General features: G+C 42.0%; 1 protein-coding gene and 1 pseudogene across 1 annotated transcript; both read left to right on the top strand.

The window, feature by feature from the left end:
* Window positions 1-9,284: 9,284 nt before the first annotated feature.
* On the top strand, window positions 9,285-13,887 carry LOC115572651 (extracellular calcium-sensing receptor-like). Its single transcript, XM_030402978.1, has 9 exons — window positions 9,285-9,493; window positions 9,735-10,029; window positions 10,190-10,276; window positions 10,492-10,761; window positions 11,116-11,322; window positions 11,421-11,696; window positions 12,452-12,679; window positions 12,772-12,895; window positions 12,974-13,887. Exons 1-9 carry the CDS (start codon window positions 9,294-9,296, stop codon window positions 13,885-13,887), a joined length of 2,601 nt encoding a protein of 866 aa, XP_030258838.1. The 5' UTR covers window positions 9,285-9,293.
* Window positions 13,888-17,325: 3,438 nt separating this feature from the next.
* Window positions 17,326-21,371, top strand: LOC115571825 (extracellular calcium-sensing receptor-like; annotated as a pseudogene).
* Window positions 21,372-21,916: the final 545 nt, after the last annotated feature.

Here is a 21,916-nt window from a genome sequence, read left to right as displayed (position 1 = left end):
CAGAATGAACTGACCAAAAACTGAACCCAACAAACACCAGCAAACAATTTAAAGATATTTGGGACACTGTTCTTATGTTTGAAAAATAACAAAGACATTCTGGACATGTTATATGCCACCAGGCTGCTAGTTTCCAGTCAACTCCAGGGCCTGCTAATCCCCACCCAAAGACTGTTGACATCTCCAACTGGTCCCAAGTGTCTCCTTTCTGGGTAATCCACCTAGCCTACAAGGTTCCCAACCACATCCAAACACCTCAAACAAGCCTCAAGTCTCTTGGGAAGCTGCCTAGCTTACAAGGTGCCTACCCGGAGAAAGCGAGGCCAGTGACCACACTCCAGCTCCCTGGTCTGGTGTTCGTCGCTGCTGCCCAGGTGCTCGTCTTTGCCCTTGCCCAGTGCCCAAGCTCTGGTGTTGGCAGACATCCACCAGGGCTCCCCAGCCACCCAGAAATCCTCCTGTGGGCTTCCACCTTAGCCATCGTCTCCCATAAAGCCTCCAGAGAGCCTCTGCCTTCGCTGGCGGCCTCCTGCTAGGTCTCCAGAGTGCCTCCTCTCTCTCTCCTCGCGCTGACCTGACCTCGCGCTGACCATGGTCGCCCCCCTCCTCATCCTGACTGCTTCCCTGGTGTTATGTATTTGTGTCTTACTTACAACCACCTCCCAATTATAGCAAGTCTATGACATCTCTTACATATAAAGAGGATATTTACAATAAAACGTTATCAGTTTATACAGTATATATAAAAAAATATCATCTGAGCTGAAGACTCACTGTGAGTGTTTTGACATTTCACTGATTTTTCTTGTCCTTAAGACTGGCCAGAAATTAGCTAAAATTCATTGGTACCTATTGCAGCATCTTTGAGAAAATGTATTCTTCCCTCTGTGTGCATATTTATGTGTCAACACATGTAGATACTATGAAAATTTCACACCGCCGTAATAGTGACCAAAATTATCACGGTTATCGGTATACCGCGGTATTTTTTAAAATGTCTTCAAAATAGAATAGAATAGAATAGAATAGAATTACTTTAATGATCCCAGACTGGGAAATTATTTTTGTTACAGCAGTAGTGGGTCAGCAAATAAAACACTTAAAACACATAAATAGAATCCAATATATACATAGTGTATATATACAGTGCACAGTGTGCTATAAACAATAAACAATAATAATAATATATACAACAAAACAAAATGTGCAAAATATACTATAACAATAATAATAAATACAACAAAACAGTAGAGAGACCAGAGTTCTCTGTCAGGCAGAGGTGAGAGAGTTATTGTATAAAGTGATGGATTGTGGCAGGAAAGATTTCCTGTATCTGTTGCTTCGACAGCGAAGCTGAAGCAGCCTTCCGGAGAAGGTGCTCCGCTGTCTGACCAGTGTGAGTTGGAGAGGGTGGAGAGGATTATCCATGATGGATAACAGTTTTTTCAGTGTCCTCCTCTCCACCACAGCCTCCAGAGTGTCCTGTTTGCAGCCAATCACAGAGCCAGCCTTCCTGATCAGTTTGTTGAGTCTGTTGGTGTCGCTGGCTCCGATGCTGCTTCCCCAACAAACCACAGCAAAGAAAAGTACACTGGCCACCACAGACTGATAAAAGATCTCCAACATCTTGCTGCACACGTTGAAGGATCTCAGCTTCCTCAGGAAGTAAAGTCTGCTCATCCCCTTCTTGTAAACAGCTTCAGTGTTAGATCTCCATTCCAGTCTGTGGTTGATGGTAACACCCAGGTACTTGTAATTCTCCACCGCCTCCACATCCTTTCCCAGAATGCACAGAGGTTGGAAAGCCGTCTTCCTCTTCTTCCTGAAATCTATCACCATCTCTCTGGTCTTGCTGATGTTCAGCCGCAGGTGATTCTGTCCAGTCCACTCCACAAAGTTGTCTACCAGTGCCCTGTAATCCTCCTCCTGTCCCTCACTTATACACCCAACAACAGCCGAGTCGTCAGAAAACTTTTGCAGGTGACACGACCCGGTGTTGTACTGAAAGTCAGTGGTGTATAAGGTGAACAGGAAAGGAGACAGTACAGTCCCCTGTGGGGCTCCTGTATCACTAACCACCGCATCAGACAGAACACTGCCCATACGGACAAACTGTGGCCTGCCTGTCAGGTAGTCAGTAATCCAGGAGATCATTGTGTCGTCTACACCCATCACCCGCAGCTTCTCCCCCAGTAGCAGTGGCTGAATGGTGTTAAAAGCACTAGAGAAATCAAAGAATGTGATTCTCACAGTACCTCCTCCACCATCCAGGTGCGAATGGGCTCGTTGCAGCAGGTAGATGACAACATCATCAACTCCCAAGTGGGGCTGGTAAGCAAATTGCAGAGGGTCTAGCAGGGCTCTCACCTGCGGCCTCAGGTTGGCCAAAACCAGTCTTTCCAGCGCCTTCATGACGTAAGATGTGAGGGCCACTGGTCGATAGTCATTGAGGTCTGATGGTGTCGACTTCTTTGGAACAGGAACCAGGCAGGAAGTCTTCCAAAGCACCGGTATTCTCTCCTGACCCAGGCTCAGGTTGTAGAGGTGTTGTAGGACAGGAGACAGCTGGCTGGCACATGTCTTCAGGATCCTGGGGCTGATACCGTCAGGGCCTGCAGCCTTCTGCTGGTGGAGTCTCTCCAGCTGTCTCCTAACCTGGCCTGCAGTCACAGTCATGCGGGGGAGGCTGCTGGTGTCTTCAGTGGAGGACGAGGAGGTGGAGGAGGAGGTGAAGGTGGAGGAGAAGGAGGAGGTGGATGAGGAAGAGGTGGAGGAGGAAGAGGTGGAGGAGGAGGAGAGGTGCTGCACATTAGAGCCCACAGCAGGGGAGTGAGGGAGGAGGGGAGGAAGCATTTGGGGCAGTGAGGGTGTGTTGGGGTCTGGAGGTGTCATGGAGACGACAGAAGGCTGTGAGCTGAACCTATTGAAGAATCTGTTCAGCTCGTTTGCCCTCTCCAGGCTGCCCGATGACTGTCTGCCGCTCACCTTACACCCAGTGATCTGCTTCATACCAGTCCACACATCCCTCACATTGTTCTGCTGGAGTTTGGCCTCCAGCTTCCTCCTGTAGGCATCTTTACAGGTCCTCAGCATATCCCTGAGTTCATGCTGCACTCTCCTCAGTTCTTCCCTGTCTCCAGACCTGAACGCCCTCTTCTTCTTGTTAAGAAGGGCTTTCAGGTCATTGGTGATCCACGGCTTATTATTAGGGAAGCAGCGTACAGTCCGGGTTGGCATGGTGGTGTGTTCACAGAACCTGATGTATTCTGTGATGCAGTCGGTCATGCTGTCGAGATCCTCTCCATGTGGCTCAACAAGTGCATTCCAGTCTGTTGACTCAAAGCAGTCCTGTAGTGCGTCAGCAGCCTCCTGAGTCCACCTCCTCACGCTCCTAGTGTGGACAGGCTGCCGCTGAACAAGGGGAATATACTTAGGGGTCAGCAGAACCAGGTTGTGGTCAGATCTTCCAAGAGGGGGGAGGGCTGTGGGACTGTATGCATCCTTAGCATTTGCATACAACAGATCTAGTGTGTTACAGTCTCTGGTGGGGCAGTCAACATACTGGTGAAATGTTGGAAGGGTTTTATCCAGTGAGACATGATTAAAATCCCCAGTGATGACAATAAATGCGTTAGGATGCTGTGTCTGTATCTGGGCAACAGCGGAGTGGATGACGTCACAGGCCAGCGCTGCATCAGCTGAAGGAGGAACGTACACACCGATAATGATGGCGGATGTGAACTCCCGGGGCAAATAATAAGGCCTCATCCCCACAGTCAACAGTTCAATGTCCGGGGTACAGATACGTTTCTTCACGTGAACATGTCCGGGATTACACCACCTCCCACTCACGTACAGTGCAATCCCTCCTCCTTTCTTCTTTCCGCTGCTTGTCACGTCCCTGTCCGCCCGAACAGTGCTGAAGCCGGGAATCGCCACGCTGTGGTCTGGGATGTTTGAGTGAAGCCATGTCTCCGTGAAACACAACACACTGCACTCACGATATTCCCTCTGAGCCTTTATCAGCGCGGCGAGCTGATGTGTTGTTGTGATGTGATGTTGAAAAAACAGTGATACACTGATAAATTGGAATAATTTCACCAAGATTTATATTTAAATAGATTTATTATAAATTAGAATAGTCTTAACAATAAAAACCTTAACAACACTACAAAATCAACCTTAAATAAGTATAAAAGAATGTACCAAAACAGTGCAAATAAACCTTAAATACAGTAAATAAAAGATGTATCAAAACTTTAACAATAATCACGTAAAAATGTATAAAAACTGCAACATTAATAATTACCACAGTAAACAAAAAAAAAGATTTAAAAAAGTGCAGATTTAATTTCACTTTAAGTAAACTGAATAAGTAATTAAAATGAAAGCAACAGCCATGATAAACATATTGCACCAATAACAACAAAAGTGTTACTTATGTTAAAATAACACAAAAGTAAACAAATCAAATGAACAGCACGGTGGGTGTGCTTGTTCTCTCTCTCCCATATCTCCTCAGACAGGATGCATGCATCTCTGTTCACTTCAGATTAAAGTGTAAAAATGTCAGCATATTAACTTTTTCTGGTTTAAGGAGGGATCTGTTGGGGGAGACAATGTGTCCGCTGGCACTGAACAGTCTCTCTGATGGCACACTGGCTCAGGCTCATACAAAAAGCTAATTTTGAAGCGGGGATCAATGAAGCAAACCATTTTCATGACATTCTTTGCCCTCTCTGTACCTGCTGTTAAGGTCTTCTCTCATGACCCTTTTCATCTCCTTAGTCAAGGATGGGTCGTCATTATGTTCCACCAGTATCTCACAGGTGATGTGGTCCAGGACAGGCTTGATGGCTGACAGTGTCACTCGTGTCTCTGAGGCAAGTGCATCTGTAAACTTGCCCAGTGGCTCAAAGAGCTGGCCCATTTGCTCCATGACACTTATGTCAGCATCCTTGGGCATCAGATGCCATACTCCTGCCAGTGTAGCACAGATTGGTTGCTGTTGGCTGAGGAATCACTCAATCATTTTGTAGGTAGATCCCCACCTGGTGACCACATCATGTATCAGAGCTTTCTGTGGCATGTTGAGGGCAGCTTGCTTTTCTTTCAGAGCCCTACTTCTCTTCCAGCTCTGTGAGAAGCTTTGGACCAGATGACAGCAGGCCCGAACTGCTGTGTCCACTCTCTGAATTTTCAGAGCCTTTGAGATGGCCAGGTTCAAATTATGGCCAAAGCACCCAAGCCACAGTTCTGTGAAGTCCTCAAAAGCCTTTATTGTGTTGGTTGCATTGTCTGTGGTAATGGAGACCAGGTCTGTGTTTTTTATTGCCCACTCCTCCTACATGTTCTCAAAAAACTCTCTGATGTTTTGAGCTGAGTGATCGTCCGGAAAGAACTGGGTTTCCAAGCACTGAGCCTCAAGCTACCAGTCTGGGGTGAGGTAGTGAATGGTGAAGCTGATGTATGGTAGACCAGCCCCACTTTCGCTTGTCCACAGGTCAGTTGTTGCAGCAAAAAAATTCCAGAGTTAAAGATTGGCATACATCAGCTTTAACCTGATTTGGGGATTTCAGTCTTGGAAAAGAAAGTCTGTGACAGAACTTTATAGTGAGGCACAGCAGTTTTCATCAGCCTCAAAAAGCCAAGCCTCTCCACAATTTGAAATGGCATCATATACTTTGCAATAGAAGGAAATGGCTGCATTTAGATCATTGGCTTTTTGGGACGAGGGTGCATAAGCAGCCTGTTTTTGAAATGCATCCTTTACAGTCTGTGTTACTACGGTAGAGTGCGATGTAGTGGCAGGAGCACTTGACTTGCCAGCAGATCCTCTCTGTGAAAAAAATTTATAGAAAATGTAATTATTAATTATTACTGTCATTGTTACTTAAAGGAAAACTTCGGTTGATTTCAACATGCAGCTTTATCGCTCAAGCTACCCTTGACTTGCCAGTACTGAAAACGCAAACACTTTTGGTCCACCTCTTACAGGGCTCCTTGAATGGAGAATTAGCATTGACAGCTAACAGTATGGGGTCAGAACTTTACACTGTGTTTTAAGCTTCTTAACATGCTCCAAATCTCACCCCAAAAGTTATGCAACATCAGCAGACACCTTACAACACAGCACTGTAGCGTTTATGACTCACAATGAATAAAAAAGTGGTTAAAACAGTGTGTTTGTGCAAGCAGCTACATACCGGTTTGTTTACAATCCTGTCATCCGGTAGACCAAACTAGTTGATCCGTCGAGCATGCGCTTACTCCCTCACTGGCAGCGACGGAAACTTGAATTTTGCAGACAGAAACATATTCCAGCATTTTCGTTTTTCTGTTCATAACGTACATGTTCATGTTACAGCCTGTCATGAGCCATTAGCCTTACAATAACCTGTTATGAGTCTATTCGCCCTGCACCGAGAGCTAGCTTGTCTGCTCATGCTATTGGTTCTTGCAGAGAGGAAAGCAGAGCAGAGCAGAGAGTCCGTGATGATCGAAGCTGTTTCCGAAATAGTCACGATGGAGAGCTTGTCTGATGTCGAAGTGGAAGACATCGATGACGAACCTTTTGAATTTGACGGCAGACCATATTTGTTCGAACCGGAGTATACAGATGAGGAGTTACTTGCACTAGAGAATGAGAGAGAGGCGCAGAGAGCGGAACAGGCAGAGGCGGCTTCACGGCCAAGGACATCTGTCTCTGCTCTCCTCTCAGCAAGAACCATTAGAATGAGCAGACAAGCTAGCTCTCGGTGCAGAGCGAATAGACTCATAACAGGCTATTGTAAGGCTAATGGCTCGTGACAGGCTGTAACATGTACCTTAGAAAAACGAAAATGCTGGAATACGTTTCTGTCTGCAAAATTCAAGTTTCCATCGCTGCCAGTGAGGGAGTAAGTGCACGCTCGACGGATCGACTAGTTTGGTCTACCGGACGACAGGATTGTAAACAAACCGGTATGCTTGCACAAACACACTGTTTAAACCACTTTTTTATTCATTGTGAGTCATAAACGCTACAGTGCTGTGTTGTAAGGTGTCTGCTGATGTTGCATAACTTTTGGGGTGAGATTTGGAGCATGTTAAGACACTTAAAACACAGTGTAAAGTTCTGACCCCATGCTGTTAGCTGTCAATGCTAACTCTACGTTCAAGGAGCCCTGTAAGAGGTGGACCAAAAGTGTTTCCGTTTTCGGTACTGGCAAGTCAAGGGTAGCTTGAGCGATAAAGCTGCATGTTGAAATCGACCAAAGTTCTCCTTAAATACTAAGGGTGCAACCAACAGATCACAAAACTCACAATTTAGATCACATCACTTTTGTGAGAAACAGGTTGGATAATTGTTTTGATCCAAACAAAAAGAATTATTGTCAAATGAATTATGAATACTCTATTGGCTCTTATCTCTATCTAGACGCGTTATATTCACAATTTTGTATTTTTCGTCTATTCTACAAATAATCCACAAGTATTACATATTTGTGATATTACTTATATATATTGTCTGTCTGTCTCTTTGTCTGCCTGCTCGTCTGTTGTCAGTGGACTTGGTCAATCTGATTGGTCAAATGTCTGCTGAGCCACAGGTAGATGCTGCTCCGGTGAACAGAGCTGAGATGAAAGTCAGTCATTTCAGTACGTGTTTGTCTCAGATCCTCCTCACTGCAGCTCTGCATCAATATTTGGGGAATTATTACGTCGACTTTAAAAAGTGACATCTACAATTAATAAGCGGTTTAGATAACGAGCCAAATCACGGATCAACTTCGTTCAGTTATACCGCTATCTGGTCAGTTTACATTAGTGACAACAGCAAATTAGACCGAGAAAACTCGACATACACATACATCATGAACTCGAGTTTAAGGTTAGCTTACCTTGCATTCGCTGAACAGTTTCGGGTGATGGTCGCGTAAATGAGTGAACAAATTTGAGGTGTTGCTGCCCCTCGCAACAACTTTCTTTTTGCAGCTCCTGCAGACAGGGCTGCTGTCTTCGACCAGCTGTCCCTGAGCGTTCTTGTAGTAACCAAAATACGCCCAAACTTCCGATTTAGTTCTTTTTGAAGGTGGAAAAATGTTTTGAGGGTCGCTAGTATCGCGTCCTCCCTCGGCCATTTCTTCTTCACAACAAAATAATCGCCCGTTGCACACTGCGCATGCGTAGGGAGACCTGGATATAGCGAGTTTTCCACACCGTGGTTACCAACCGCGGCGGTTGCCATGGTAATTAAAACTTAAATGGTAACCTTCACCGTCGGGAATTTTACTGTGGTTTTAACGTGACACTGGTGACCGTTACATCCCTAGTAGATACCATAACACTTTTCATGGACATGCTTGAATAATACCACAGGTGAAGAGGTAGTTGACCATTGATACATGTAACATGAAAGTTATTGACCCCTAACACTGACTGTCCAGGTATAATGTTGTTGTGCTCATTTTGTGTGTTAGTAAAGTATTTGTTAATATACGCGGTGAGAAACACAGTGACACATGCAGCAAAATGTTACAAAAGGGAACTTCACTTCAGTGGAAAGGAAGGAGCTTTCAGGTTTATGGTTGAAAATCTATGGAAGAAATCAAGAATATTTGATTTGATTTGATTTAAGATGGAACCATCCTGCTTAGTACATAAATGGATGTTGTACCCTAACACCGTATCAGTAATGCCCTTGGTCTTGGTCATAATCTCAAATCACATATGTATTCACCCATAGAAAAGTGGAAATAGCTGGCCAGTCAGGACTTTGCTAACTGCAAACAAAACTACAGTGCAGTTATAGCTCGAACCACATGTGGCTTTGTTGAATCAGAATGATTTGCTATGAATTCCAGGTGTATTAATCAGCTCAAATGTTTGCTTTATGGATCATCAATATTTGAAATATGAAAATGTACAACATTGCAAATTGGACAGACAGAAGTCTAATAGGTTAACCTGTCTTGCACACACTTTTCCACAAAGCTTATCATGTCCAGTGTCTCCCAAGTTACTGTGTGCCAGACAGATGCAATATCACTCAGTAAAAAATGAAGGAGGTATTCTTTGACCAGATCACTCAGTATGCTCAGTACAAAATCAGTCTAAAATGAAATATTCTTCCAGCCCTGCCCCTTATTTTGCTTATACCCAAATGGGTGGTGCAGAATATTAAACAGAACTACAAGTCAATAAAAGGGGATGACTGAACAGTAAAACTAACTCAGCTCAGAAAAAGGGTAAACAGGAAGAAAGTCATGTGGGCAGTTTTAGAAATCAACGTTCTCTTGCTTGTGTATCTTATGTTGTTGTATTCTTTCTTCTCTTCTGCTGTGTCCACCTCTCTTTATTCCTCCTCCTGCCAGTTACAGGGACAGTTTCATCTAAATGGGATGCACAAGGCTGGAGATGTGGTAATAGGTGGGATATTTCAGATTCACTTTTTCTCTGTGTTTCCTGATATGTCTTTTACCTCAGAGCCACAACAGCCTACCTGCCACGGGTGAGTCTAAGATCAATCCCATGAATCATATGTATTTCTACACATCAAATATTACTTTGAAAAATAAGAGATTGCATGTATGCTATTTTAAAAAATGTTGTATTGTACAGTTATATTTAAGTATGATAAGTATTTCTATTCAACAGTCATAATTATTTATGTACCTGTCAACATGTTCATGTTGTGATAGTTACTATATGATGTATAATGTATAATACCAAGCTGGTATTTTTTGTGTTAGTTTTGATATTCTAGGATTCAGGCAGGCCCAGACCATGGCCTTTGCTATTGATGAGATTAACAGAAACTCCAACCTGCTACCTAATGTGACTCTGGGATACATTCTTTATGATAACTGCCTCAAACTAGGCATTGGATTTCGTGCAGCAATGTCCCTAGTCAGTGGTCAAGAGCAGCAGTTTATATTAGATGAGACCTGTGTAGGAACCCCTCCAGTCATAGGGATTGTGGGTGATTCTTCCTCTACACGTTCTATTGCCATATCCTCTGTCATAGGTTTGTACAGAGTACCTATGGTAAGTTTGCCACATTTCCATCTAATAATTAATAATTATTTTGATCATATTAAATGATCCCAGATTTAATGTCAGTTGTAAACATTGAGTAATCAACCTGTTAACAGAGCTGAGAAAGGCTTTGAATGTTTTCAGGATGTACAGTATGTGTCTTTCACAGGTGAGTTATTTTGCCACATGTTCCTGTCTGAGTGACCGGCAAAAGTTTCCATCCTTTTTTAGGACGATCCCAAGTGATGCCTTTCAGGTGATCTTCTATCAGCACAATGAAAAAGGATCAACTAAAGCATGTGCAGTGAAACTTTCACAAGCAATAAAGTCCCTCCATGGCAATGATGATTATAATCCTTAAAATGCAATAATTAGATATGATCCAATGTGAAACCTTTTAAGCATGTTTTTCTACTGAGATTATTATCACAAGATTATTTAAGCCTGTGCACCAATCTTGTGTTCACTTAGGTACGTGCTATGATTCAGATTCTCAACCACTTTGGCTGGACCTGGGCAGGTTTGCTGGTCAGTGATGATGACTATGGACTCCACGCTGCTCGATCTTTCCAATCTGACCTGGCGCAGTCTGGTGGAGGTTGTCTAGCTTACTTTGAGATTTTGCCCTGGGGAAGTGACCAGGCTGAACTAAGGAAGATTGTGGAAGTGATGAAGAAATCCACAGCTCGTGTGGTCATTGTGTTTGCACATGAGAGTCATATGATTAACCTCATGGAAGAGGTTTGGCTTGAAATATAACTTAATCATAACTAAATAAAGTGAACATCTTAGTGTTTAATTTGTCAAACTGAGAAAATGTAGTTTCAATAACACTTTATTGAATATGTCACATATCTTATTTGTTAAATGCCCTGAAGGGTTTCATAATGAGATCAAGAGCTCAGACCAATTACAGTAAAATCCTGATTTTAAGTATCACTATCACAGTGTAACATTGTGTAAAACATAAGACCATATCTGTGTATGAGTGAAAACAAGACATCGATGTTTTGAACTGTATTATTCCGGAGGCTAGACAGAACAGAACTAGTTTTTTTAGGCAATTTGAATTCATGCATTTTATTTGATGCACAGGTGGTGAGGCAGAATGTGACAGGCCTGCAGTGGATGGCCAGTGAAGCTTGGACAGCAGCTTCTGTGCTCCAGACCCCTGACCTCATGCCATACCTAGCTGGCACACTGGGCATTGCCATCCGTCGAGGAGAAATACCAGGGCTCAGGGAATTTCTCCTACAAATACGCCCTGACCTTCACCATAACAACAGCTATGGAAATAGCATAGTGAGAGTTTAACTTTGCAATCTGATCTTATCTGGTAATTGTAGGAATAATACTGTATATTGTCTTTATTTATAACACAGTTTTAAAAATATTTTCAGGTTAAACTCTTTTGGGAATACACATTTCAGTGCAAATTCACACCTCCTCCAGCAGGTTGGGTGAAGGCTGGGGGAGCATTATGCACTGGACAAGAAGATTTAAAGGATGCGAAGACTGAGTTTTTGGACGTTTTGAACCTCAGGTCAGAGTATAATGTGTACAAGGCTGTGTATGCTCTGGCATATGCCCTTGATGACATGCTTCAGTGCACACCAGGGAGAGGGCCTTTCAGTGGGCACAGCTGTGGCAATTTAATAGGACTGGAGCCATGGCAGGTGTGATATCAGTTTACACTCCTGTTCATAAGACAACATCAACTGCTTTAATTAGCAGACTAAAATATAGTCAAGTATAGGATTAAATGCAGAGCCATATAATAATCAGTTGTAATGTGCCAAACAAATAGCTGCAGCACCCTACTACTGGGGGATAGCAATGGTTGTATTACCAAGTCAGCAGAGGTTAAAGATTTTCCAGTTGCCAGTATGAAATGTTTGTATTTTATGTCCCTGCAAACCACAGGTTAGTTGAATTTGCACATTTTATAATGACAGACGTACAAATAGACCCTATAAATCGGAAGAAGGTAAAATTGTATCAAAGTGGGTAATCAAAGCACATGAGCTAGAGTTTGGGTGGGCAATATTGTGTATCCTAATGAAGGCTGGTGGAAGTGGTGTGGATAACGCATCACTGAACATTTCATTTTGGGTGATAATGCATTAGTGAATATAGTAACCGTAAAAGTATTACCAAAACCCTATTTGATATAAAAACAGTGTTTAGTGAGTGCATTCACTCAAGCACTTGTAGCAACCTACAGAAAGTTTAAACGAATCCCTGATTTGCAGAAATGCACACTGCCAGCATTCATAATGGTGACTGGGTTAATGTCTTAATATATTAATTCAAGAGTAATTTGCAGTTTGATTTTTGAATAATCAGTGCCACTGTGTTCATAATAATTATATATTAATCTGGCCTCTTTGGTTTTTCTCTGTCTTTGTTATTATGACACTCATACATGTAGTTAGTGTATTACTTGCAAAAGGTGAACTTTATCACACCGTTTGGTGATCAAGTGTCGTTTGATGAGAACGGTGATGCCTTACCAATCTACGATATCATGAACTGGCTGTGGCTCCCTGATGGAATAATTCAAGTTCAGAATGTGGGTGAGGTTAAGAAGTTGGCTTTCAAAGGTGAAAAACTCACAATTTATGAAGAAAAAATCTTCTGGAACTTCGAAACAAAAAAGGTCAATTACAATTTTCATAAAACAATTATTTGGCCCATGAATAACTGGATAAAGTAGTCTATTATAACAGGTATGTAATTTTCTCCCTGTAGCCACCCTTCTCAGTGTGCAGCGAGAGCTGCCCTCCAGGTACCCGTATGGCCAGAAGGAAAGGGGAACCTGTGTGCTGTTTTGACTGCATCCCTTGTTCTGATGGAAAGATCAGTAATGAGTCTGGTTGGTATTTGGTTTTAAGCATTGTAGTATGAAGACATAATAAAAACACGTATCTCAAGTCTGTTCTTTTTTTTATAGACTCGATGGAGTGCACCACTTGTCCAGAGGACTTCTGGTCCAGCCCCCAGCATGACCACTGTGTTCCTAAGAAAACAGAGTTTCTCTCCTACCATGAGCCTCTGGGTATTGGCTTGATGGTTGCCTCCTTGCTGGGCACATGTATGTGTGCTGTTGTCCTGGGCATCTTTATTTATCATCGCAGAACACCTGTAGTACGTGCCAACAATTCAGAACTGAGCTTCCAGCTATTGCTGTCTCTTAAGTTATGTTTCCTGTGTTCACTGCTGTTTATCGGCCGTCCCAGACTGTGGACATGCCAGCTGAGACATGCTGCGTTTGGGATCAGTTTTGTCCTCAGCATTTCATGTATCTTGGTGAAAACCATGGTAGTTCTGGCTGTGTTCAAGGCCTCCAAGCCAGGGGGTGGAGCCAATCTAAAGTGGTTTGGTGTTTTGCAGCAGAGAGGGACAGTTATTGTTCTTACTTCTATTCAGGCAGCAATCTGCACTGCCTGGATTGTATCTGCCTCACCTGTTCCTCACAAAAACACTCAATACCACAATGACAAGATAGTTTATGAGTGTATAGTTGGGTCCACAGTTGGTTTTGCTGTGTTACTGGGCTATATTGGCTTACTAGCAATCCTCAGTTTTCTAATTGCATTCATAGCACGGAATCTTCCAGACAGTTTCAATGAGGCCAAGCTAATCACCTTCAGCATGCTGATATTCTGTGCAGTGTGGGTCGCCTTTGTCCCAGCTTATATCAGCTCACCAGGCAAATATGCAGATGCAGTGGAGGTGTTTGCCATCCTGGCCTCCAGTTTCGGTCTCTTGGGGGCACTGTTTGGACCCAAATGTTACATTATCCTGCTGAGACCAGAGAGGAACACAAAGAAGGCAATTATGGGTCGGAACATCCAGTCACAATAACTACACTTATTTCCATGCAATAGAAATAATCCTTTTTCTATATACATGTCCAAATACAGGCAGAAAATTAGGTTGATGGTAATAAGCATAGATAAGTTATTTAGAAAGCAGGGCAGATGGTCACTAAATTTAAATATGTTATCTCTTAGAGCTTGCATAAAGTTATTATAAAAATGTCCAGTATGTAGTTAAAGCATAATGAAGTTGTATTTGAAGCACTATCACTGCCTTTGTGACATTTCAAAGTTTAACTTAACCTTTCACCTAATTGAACTGCAAGTTACTTTCTCTAAATAAAGTATGCATATTAAACAAGTTCCTCGGACATTACTGTATGCATTTGTTTTTGACCTGCCTGGAAATGAGTCTTCACTGGACAATATTGTCAAACTCTCTTTTCATCACTCACACATATTCACTTATTCAAAATGTGCATGTGAATAGCAGGCCAACAAGGGTTTTACTACCAAGATTGTTTGTCACAGTACATAAGGTGGCTTCTTCGATATTGTAACATCCATCCTAAAATGCTTGTTCTACCCTCAACTGGACTCTGTGGGTCTTGCGGGTGGAGCTTGATGAATGTAGTTTGATGAGCCAAAGCCAAAACAGTTAATACGCATCTGCCACTGTGTAGGACCATGGCCTGTCCCTGCTGGGGTTTATGATATTCAATAGAAACCCTACACAGCCCCCTCCTGGGCTAACTGTAGAGCCCTGGAGACAGCAGGTGTAGAAACATCTAAGGAGAGGTCAGGTGCATACACCTGGCACTCAGATGACCCCTTTTCACCAATACTGAGTGATACTGGCAAGTAAATACTCTGAAAATTAGCCTGTCATGTCCAAAAGATACAACCATATGAGTGGACAGGACGTACATCATGACGCTTCCATGCATATGTCCTTGACACTCATCCCACCAAACACAGTTGTTGTTGCTGCCAAGGTGCATGTAAGTTGCACACACAGGCCAGTGCTAGGGTCTCTTTCCACCTACCAATAACCTTGGACGATGCACTCACAAAGTCAACCAACAAGGCACTTTTTGAACAAGACTTTCCTGTCCAGACAGACAGACAGATAGACAGATAGACAGATAGACAGATAGACAGATAGATAGATAGATAGATAGATAGATAGATATAATGTTAAATGTTGAGGTTAGTGAAACATAAGGTGCAAGAGAAAAAGGTGCAGGTTCATGTACAGAAATACAAAGAAATCATCATTCTTATAGATAGATATCTATATCTATATCTATCTATCTATCTGGTGTCTCTTCTTCAGGAAGACGAATCTTTCTTCTAAGTCAATAGGTCACTCTGGAGCTTTGTTCTTGTTCAGCTCTCAGTAAAACGTGAAAAACAAAAGCCAGAACCTATAAATACCTGTTGGCCACATGCCAAAGCAGGGCGGCTTCACCAAAGAGAGCCAGGACAAGAACCAAAATGGACAAGAGGATGAGCCAAATAAATAGAGAGCAAGCCAGCATATGTGCTAAAGTTTTATAGTCTAGGAGGCATGTTTTGTATGAAAGAACATATGTTGCACCCTTAAAGCAGACAGGGCTCGGTCTTTAGTTTGGCAACTCCCCGGCACTGCACTTTTTTATCTTCGCTTTTTCCAGACTCTCGCTGGCGCTCACACATGCACAATACAGTCTTGGTCGTAATCACTGACATCACAGCCGCATGCATGCTGATGACGTATTATCTTGCTCAAATACAAAAGAACATTATTTTATATAAGCAGTAATATAAATAAAAACTGTATTGATCAGAGATTACAAAATATATAAATGAGAAAAATAAAATGATGTTACTCAGTAAAAGGTCTGATCTATTCTTTATTTCAAGTGCACACATTTTTAGGTCCCAACACATACAGTACTTGCTGTTCTTTTGTTTATAAGCAAGTAATTATTTTGTGTGGAAATAGAAGTGGTCTCTACTTAAAGGGGAATCATTTGATCAGGCAATATATCATGAGGACCAGACTAAACACAAGATACATACTGTATATATGTCAGGCCGGGGTAAAAAGGGGAAAACTATGGAGATATAGGAGTTGGACCCAAACGCAGATAATCAGAGGACAAGAGGCAGCAATGAGGGGAACGAAAGGCGAGCTTTAATAAAACTAAAGCTGAAGTACAAAAACCAAAAGGAGCAAGACCAAAAACGAGACAAAAGCAAAGTAGCAACCAAGAGAGCTAAACAAAATGCAAACAAAAGGACAAAGTACAAAATCAAAAATGCAGATCGCAAAACTCAAAATCCAACACATACCATGAGACACGAAAGGAGGCATGGCAGGAACATGAACATACGCAGACATGGACAGGTGCATGAACAGACACTGGCAGAGACAATGAACGGACAAGGAGTGTAGGGGATTCACAGACTAAATACACAGACTAATGACCAGACAAGGAACAGGTGAGGAGAGAGGAGCCCAGGTGAGGTAACGAGAGGGAGGAGCATAGAGGACAAAACACTGACAGACAGAGGGAGACAGACTGCAACTGGGAAAATACACAGGAGAACTTAAAGGACACATGACACAAGAGGGCATGGAAAATCAAAACATGAGACACAAGACACACAACAACATGAATACAGAGACATAAAACCAGAGTCATGACAATATATAGGAAGAAAGTTTTGACCGAAGTTGTTATTCTAAGTTGGTGGGATGAGGCTTCACTTCCTACATCGGTTCCTAGTCCTGTTTTCCATCCTAATTCCTGAAGGTCAAAGGTCATTGGGTCTGTATGTGTAAGGGGCTTGGTCAAAGAGTAGCTGCACTGCAGTGACCATGGAGCAGCATCAATCTGAGTTAACTGCCTGGAAAGGGTACATAGCTCACTCACTCTCCTTGCCAAGGTTAGTCCAACCCGCAAAGCTGTTCTAAGAGGCTAACAGGGATCCTTCACCAAAGCCTCAAGCACAAACAACATATTCCACTGAATGACAATGGCACACATCACCTGAATGGTCTACACGACCTCTACAGACAATCATACTAGCTTGAGCGTGTCCCTGTTTGCAGCCGATCCTGGAAAGGACAGACAAAGGTCAGATAACCTGTCTTGCACACACTCTTCTACAGAACACTTAATATCAAATATAAGCTAGCTATCAGCTAATAACTGTATATCAAACAGACAATGGAAGTGCAATGAAAAATAGATGTCTCATTTCACCAAATGTGTTAGTATGCTTCATACAAAGTCAGTCTTTATCATGCCTAAAAGGGTGGCGGATACATAAATAGGATTGCAAGTCAATAAAAGGGGAAGATATCCCTATAAGACTGGCTCAGCTCAGAGAAAGGATGAACAGGCAAGAAGTCATGTGGGCATTTTTAGAGATCAACTCTCTCTTGCTCATGTATTTCATGTTGCATTATTCCTACTTTTCTTCTGCTGTATCCTCCCTTCTTTATTCCTCTTCCTGTCAGTTACAGGGGCAGTTTCATCTTAATGGGATGCACAAAGCCGGAGATGTGGTTCTAGGTGGGATATTTCAGATTCACTTTTTCTCTGACTTTCCTGATCTGTCTTTTACCTCAGAGCCACAACAGCCTACCTTCCATGGGTGAGTTGATCAGGGAAGCAGCAAATAGCATAAACAGGCAATTCAATTCAATGAGTTGTATGTATTTCAGCAAATCAAATATGACTTTGAAAGAATTACATTTTGTATGTATGCTATTTTAAACATGGTTATTTTTGTATAATTTTAATAATTTGAGTATTTCATATATTGTAGCTAGTAAGGGTCTTAATTATTTGTAAATGTTTGACTTCTGCAACATGTTTATGTTATGTCACAGTAGTTATGATGGGATGTATTAATATTAACAGTGGTCATTTTTGTGTTAGTTTTGATGTTCTAGGATTCAGACAGGTCCAGACCATGGCCTTTGCTATCGATGAGATCAACAGAAACTCTAACCTGCTACCTAATGTGACTCTGGAGTTTAGTCTTTTTGATAACTGCGGCAAACTAGCAATTGGATTTCGTGCAGCATTGCGGGTGATTCTTCCTCTACACATTCTATTGCCATCTCCTCTGTCTTAGGTTTGTACAGAGTACCTATGGTAAGTTTGCCAATTTGCGTTTTATAAATTGTCTTGGATCATTTTGATATGATCTCAGATTTAATGTCACTTATAAACTTGGAGTTAGCTTCATGGATTAAAAGAGCCTGTAAAGGCTTTGAATGTTTTCAGGCTGTTCAGTCTGTGTCTTTCACAGGTGAGTTATTTTGCCACATGTTCCTGTCTAAGTGACCGGCAGAAGTTTCCATCCTTCTTAAGGACGATCCCAAGTGATGCTTTCCAGGTGACTATCTGTCAGCTTTACAGAACTGCATAAAAGAATGTGTAGTTAAACATTCACAAATTCTGCACTGCAATAAAAATTATATTTCTTGAAATGAAATAATTACATGTGATTTTTTGTGAAACCTTTTCTTAGCAGGTTTTCTACTTAAAGATTCTTTCAGCCTGTGCACTTATCTCTGTCACCTTTTAGGTGCTTGCTATGATTCAGATTCTGAAGCATTTTGGCTGGAGTTGGACAGGTCAGCTGGTCAGTGATGATGACTATGGACTCCATGCTGCTCGATCTTTCCAGTCCGACCTGGCACACTCTGGTGGAGGCTGTCTTGCCTACTTAGAGGTGTTGCCATGGGGCAGTGATCCAGTTGAGCTGAGAAGGATCGTGGATGTGATGAGAAATCCACAGCCCGTGTGGTCATTGTTTTTGCACATCAGAGTCACATAATGAACCTCATACAGGAGGTTGGGCTTGAAATACAACTTAATTATTACTGTGACAAATATATTTAATATAATGAGTGAGATTGCTGATTTGTTAACTGCCCTGTTAGCAGGGTTTTATAATGAGAACAAATATTCAGAAAAATTACATAAAACTTAAAATGATACAGAACACTGCAGTATCGAGTAATACATTTTATTTGATATAGAGGTTATGAGGCAGAATGTGACAGGCCTGCAGTGGATGGCCAGTGAAGCTTGGACAGCGGCTACTGTGCTCCAGACCCCTGACCTCGTGCCATACCTGGGTGGAACACTGGGTATTGCCATCCGTCGAGGAGAAATACCAGGATTCAGTGAATTCCTCTTATGGATACGTCCTGACCTACACCACAACAACAGCATTGGAAATAGCATAGTGAGTTTAACTGTGCAGTCTGATCTGTTAATTGCAAGAATAACACATTGTTATCAATTATAACACTGTTTTGAATATGTTTCAGGTAAACCAGTTTTGGGAATTCACATTCCACCGTAGATTTGCACCACCTGCAGCAGGTTGGGTTGAAGCTGGGGGAACATTATGTACTGGAAAAGAAAAGCTAGAGGATGTGGAGACTGAGTTGTTTGATGTTTCCAATCTCAGGCCAGAGTATAATGTGTACAAGGCTGTTTATGCTCTGGCATATGCCCTTGATGATATGCTGCAGTGTGTGCCAGGGAGAGGGCCTTTCAGTGGGCACAGCTGTGGCTATTTGGAAAGACTGGAGCCATGGCAGGTGTGATATCACTTTATACTCCATCTGTTATAGGACTAAATCATCCGCTTTAGCTTAAATAATATTCCTTGCTACTGCTACCAGGTCAGTGAAAGGTTTTCCAGTCCAGTAACCGGTATGAAATGCTGCCATTGTATGTTTCTGCAAACTATGGATACATTGAATTTGTACGTTTCAGACATATCATATCAACATTTCTGCAAAACATGTCATACCAAGTTCACATCACATGAACATTAGCTGTCTTTCATGTCAGGACGTTGAGGCATCATTAGTCTCCCTCAAATACATGATTTGTAGGAATGTACAATGCCAGCATTCATTCTGATGATTGGGTTTATGTCTTCATATATATTCAACTGTAATCTGCGGTTTGATTTTTTAATCCTCCATACAACTGTGTTCAATATAGTCATATATGGAAATATTATCTAATCTGTCCCCTGTTTTTTCTCTGTCTTCCTTATTCTGACATCCATAAATGTAGTTAGTATATTACTTACAAAAGGTCAATTTCACTACAACATTTGGTGATCAAGTTTCATTTGATGAGAATTGATGCCTTACCAATATATGATATCATGAACTGGCTGTGGCTCCCTGATGGAAGAACTAAAGTTCAGAATGTGGGTGAGGTCAAGAGGTCGGCCTTCAAAGGTGAAAAGATCACAATTCATGAAAACAAAATTTTCTGGAACTTTGAATCAGAAAAGGTTACTGACGATATTTTTCTACACATAATATTTGCTGCATGGTTGACTCATGATAGTGTAAAGTAGTAGATATAAATTTTTTCCCTATAGCCACCCCGGTCAGTGTGCAGCGAGAGCTGCCCTCCAGGTACCCGTATAGCCAAAAGGAAAGGGGAAGCTGTGTGCTGTTTTGACTGCATCCCTTGTTCTGAGGGAAAGATTAGTAATGAGACTGGTTGGTATTTCGTTTCAAACACTGAAATATGAAAAGATAACATGAACATGAACTTCAACTCTGTGCCTTATTTCATAGATGCCATGGAGTGCACCAGTTGTCCAGAGGACTTTTGGTCAAATGCCCAACGTGACCACTGCGTTCCTAAGAAAACAGAGCTTCTTTCCTACCATGAGCCTCTGGGTATTGGCTTGACAGCAGCCTCATTGCTTGGAACATGTATGTGTGCTGTTGTCATGGGCATCTTTATCTATCACCACAGTACACCTATAGTACGTGCCAACAATTCAGAACTGAGCTTCCAGTTACTGCTGTCACTTAAGTTGTGTTTCCTTTGTTCACTGTTGTTTATTGGCCGCCCAAGACTGTGGACATGCCAACTTAGACATGCAGTATTTGGAATCAGCTTTGTGCTTTGTGTGTCATGTATTTTGGTGAAAACCAGGGTGGTTCTAGCTGTATTCAAGGCCTCCAAGCCAGGAGGGGGAGCTAGCCTGAAGTGGTTTGGTGTTTTGCAGCAGAGAGGAACAGTTACTGTTCTTACTTCTATTCAGGCAGCAGTCTGCACTGCCTGGATTGTTTCGGCCTCCGCAACTCCTCATAAAAACACTAAATACTACATAGATAAGACTGTTTATGAGTGTATAGTTGGGTCCATAGTTGGCTTTGCTGTGTTACTGGGCTACATTAGCTCATTGGCTTTACTCAGTTTTCTGATTGCATTTATAGCAAGGAATCTTCCAGATAGTTTCAACGAGGCCAAGCTCATTACATTCAGCATGCTAATCTTCTTTGCTGTGTGGTTGGCCTTTGTCCCTGCTTATATCAGCTCACCAGGCAAATATGCAGATGCAGTGGAGGTATTTGCCATCCTGGCCTCCAGCGTTGGTCTCTTGGGGGCACTGTTTGGCCCCAAATGTTACATAATCCTGCTGAGACCAGAGAAGAACACAAAGAAAGCAATCATAATTAAATTAACAGCTTGAAACAGAATTCATTCTATATACAAGACATACAAGCAAAAAAGTATGTTATGTAATGGTGGATGAAGTTATTACACTGAAGCCCAGAATGTTAAAGTATGAAGCATTGTGTTTCATTAGAAGAGCTTTTATTGCTTTTGTGACATTTCATGCTTTAACTTTTACCACACCACATTAAACTACATGTAATATTCTCTAAATAAATTATGCACACTAATTGAGTTCCTCTGACATTATTGTATGCATTTACCTTTTGACATGCCTGGAGTAAACATGGACCAAAAGATACACTTGCCCATTAAATAATGCCAAAAGCTCCTCTGAGCTCCTCAGTTTCCAAACATTAAAAGGTACAATCAGTGTTTTAAAAACAGTTATCTCTGGATTTTCAGTGCTATTAATTAATTAATTGTAGCTAAAATGTATCAAATGATTACAGTATATACCAAATAAAATAATCTGAATAATATTGCACTAAAGTTGGGGGACTAACTAGAGGGTACCTTGTGCATAGAATATAGACACCGAGGGGCATTACAAAATGTCAG

The sequence above is a fragment of the Sparus aurata genome, chromosome 2 (assembly GCF_900880675.1).
Source record: "Sparus aurata chromosome 2, fSpaAur1.1, whole genome shotgun sequence".
In the NCBI taxonomy this organism is placed as follows: Eukaryota; Metazoa; Chordata; class Actinopteri; order Spariformes; family Sparidae; genus Sparus; species Sparus aurata.
The sequence above is the reverse complement of the archived record's forward strand: the minus strand, read 5'-3'. Positions and strand labels throughout refer to the sequence as shown.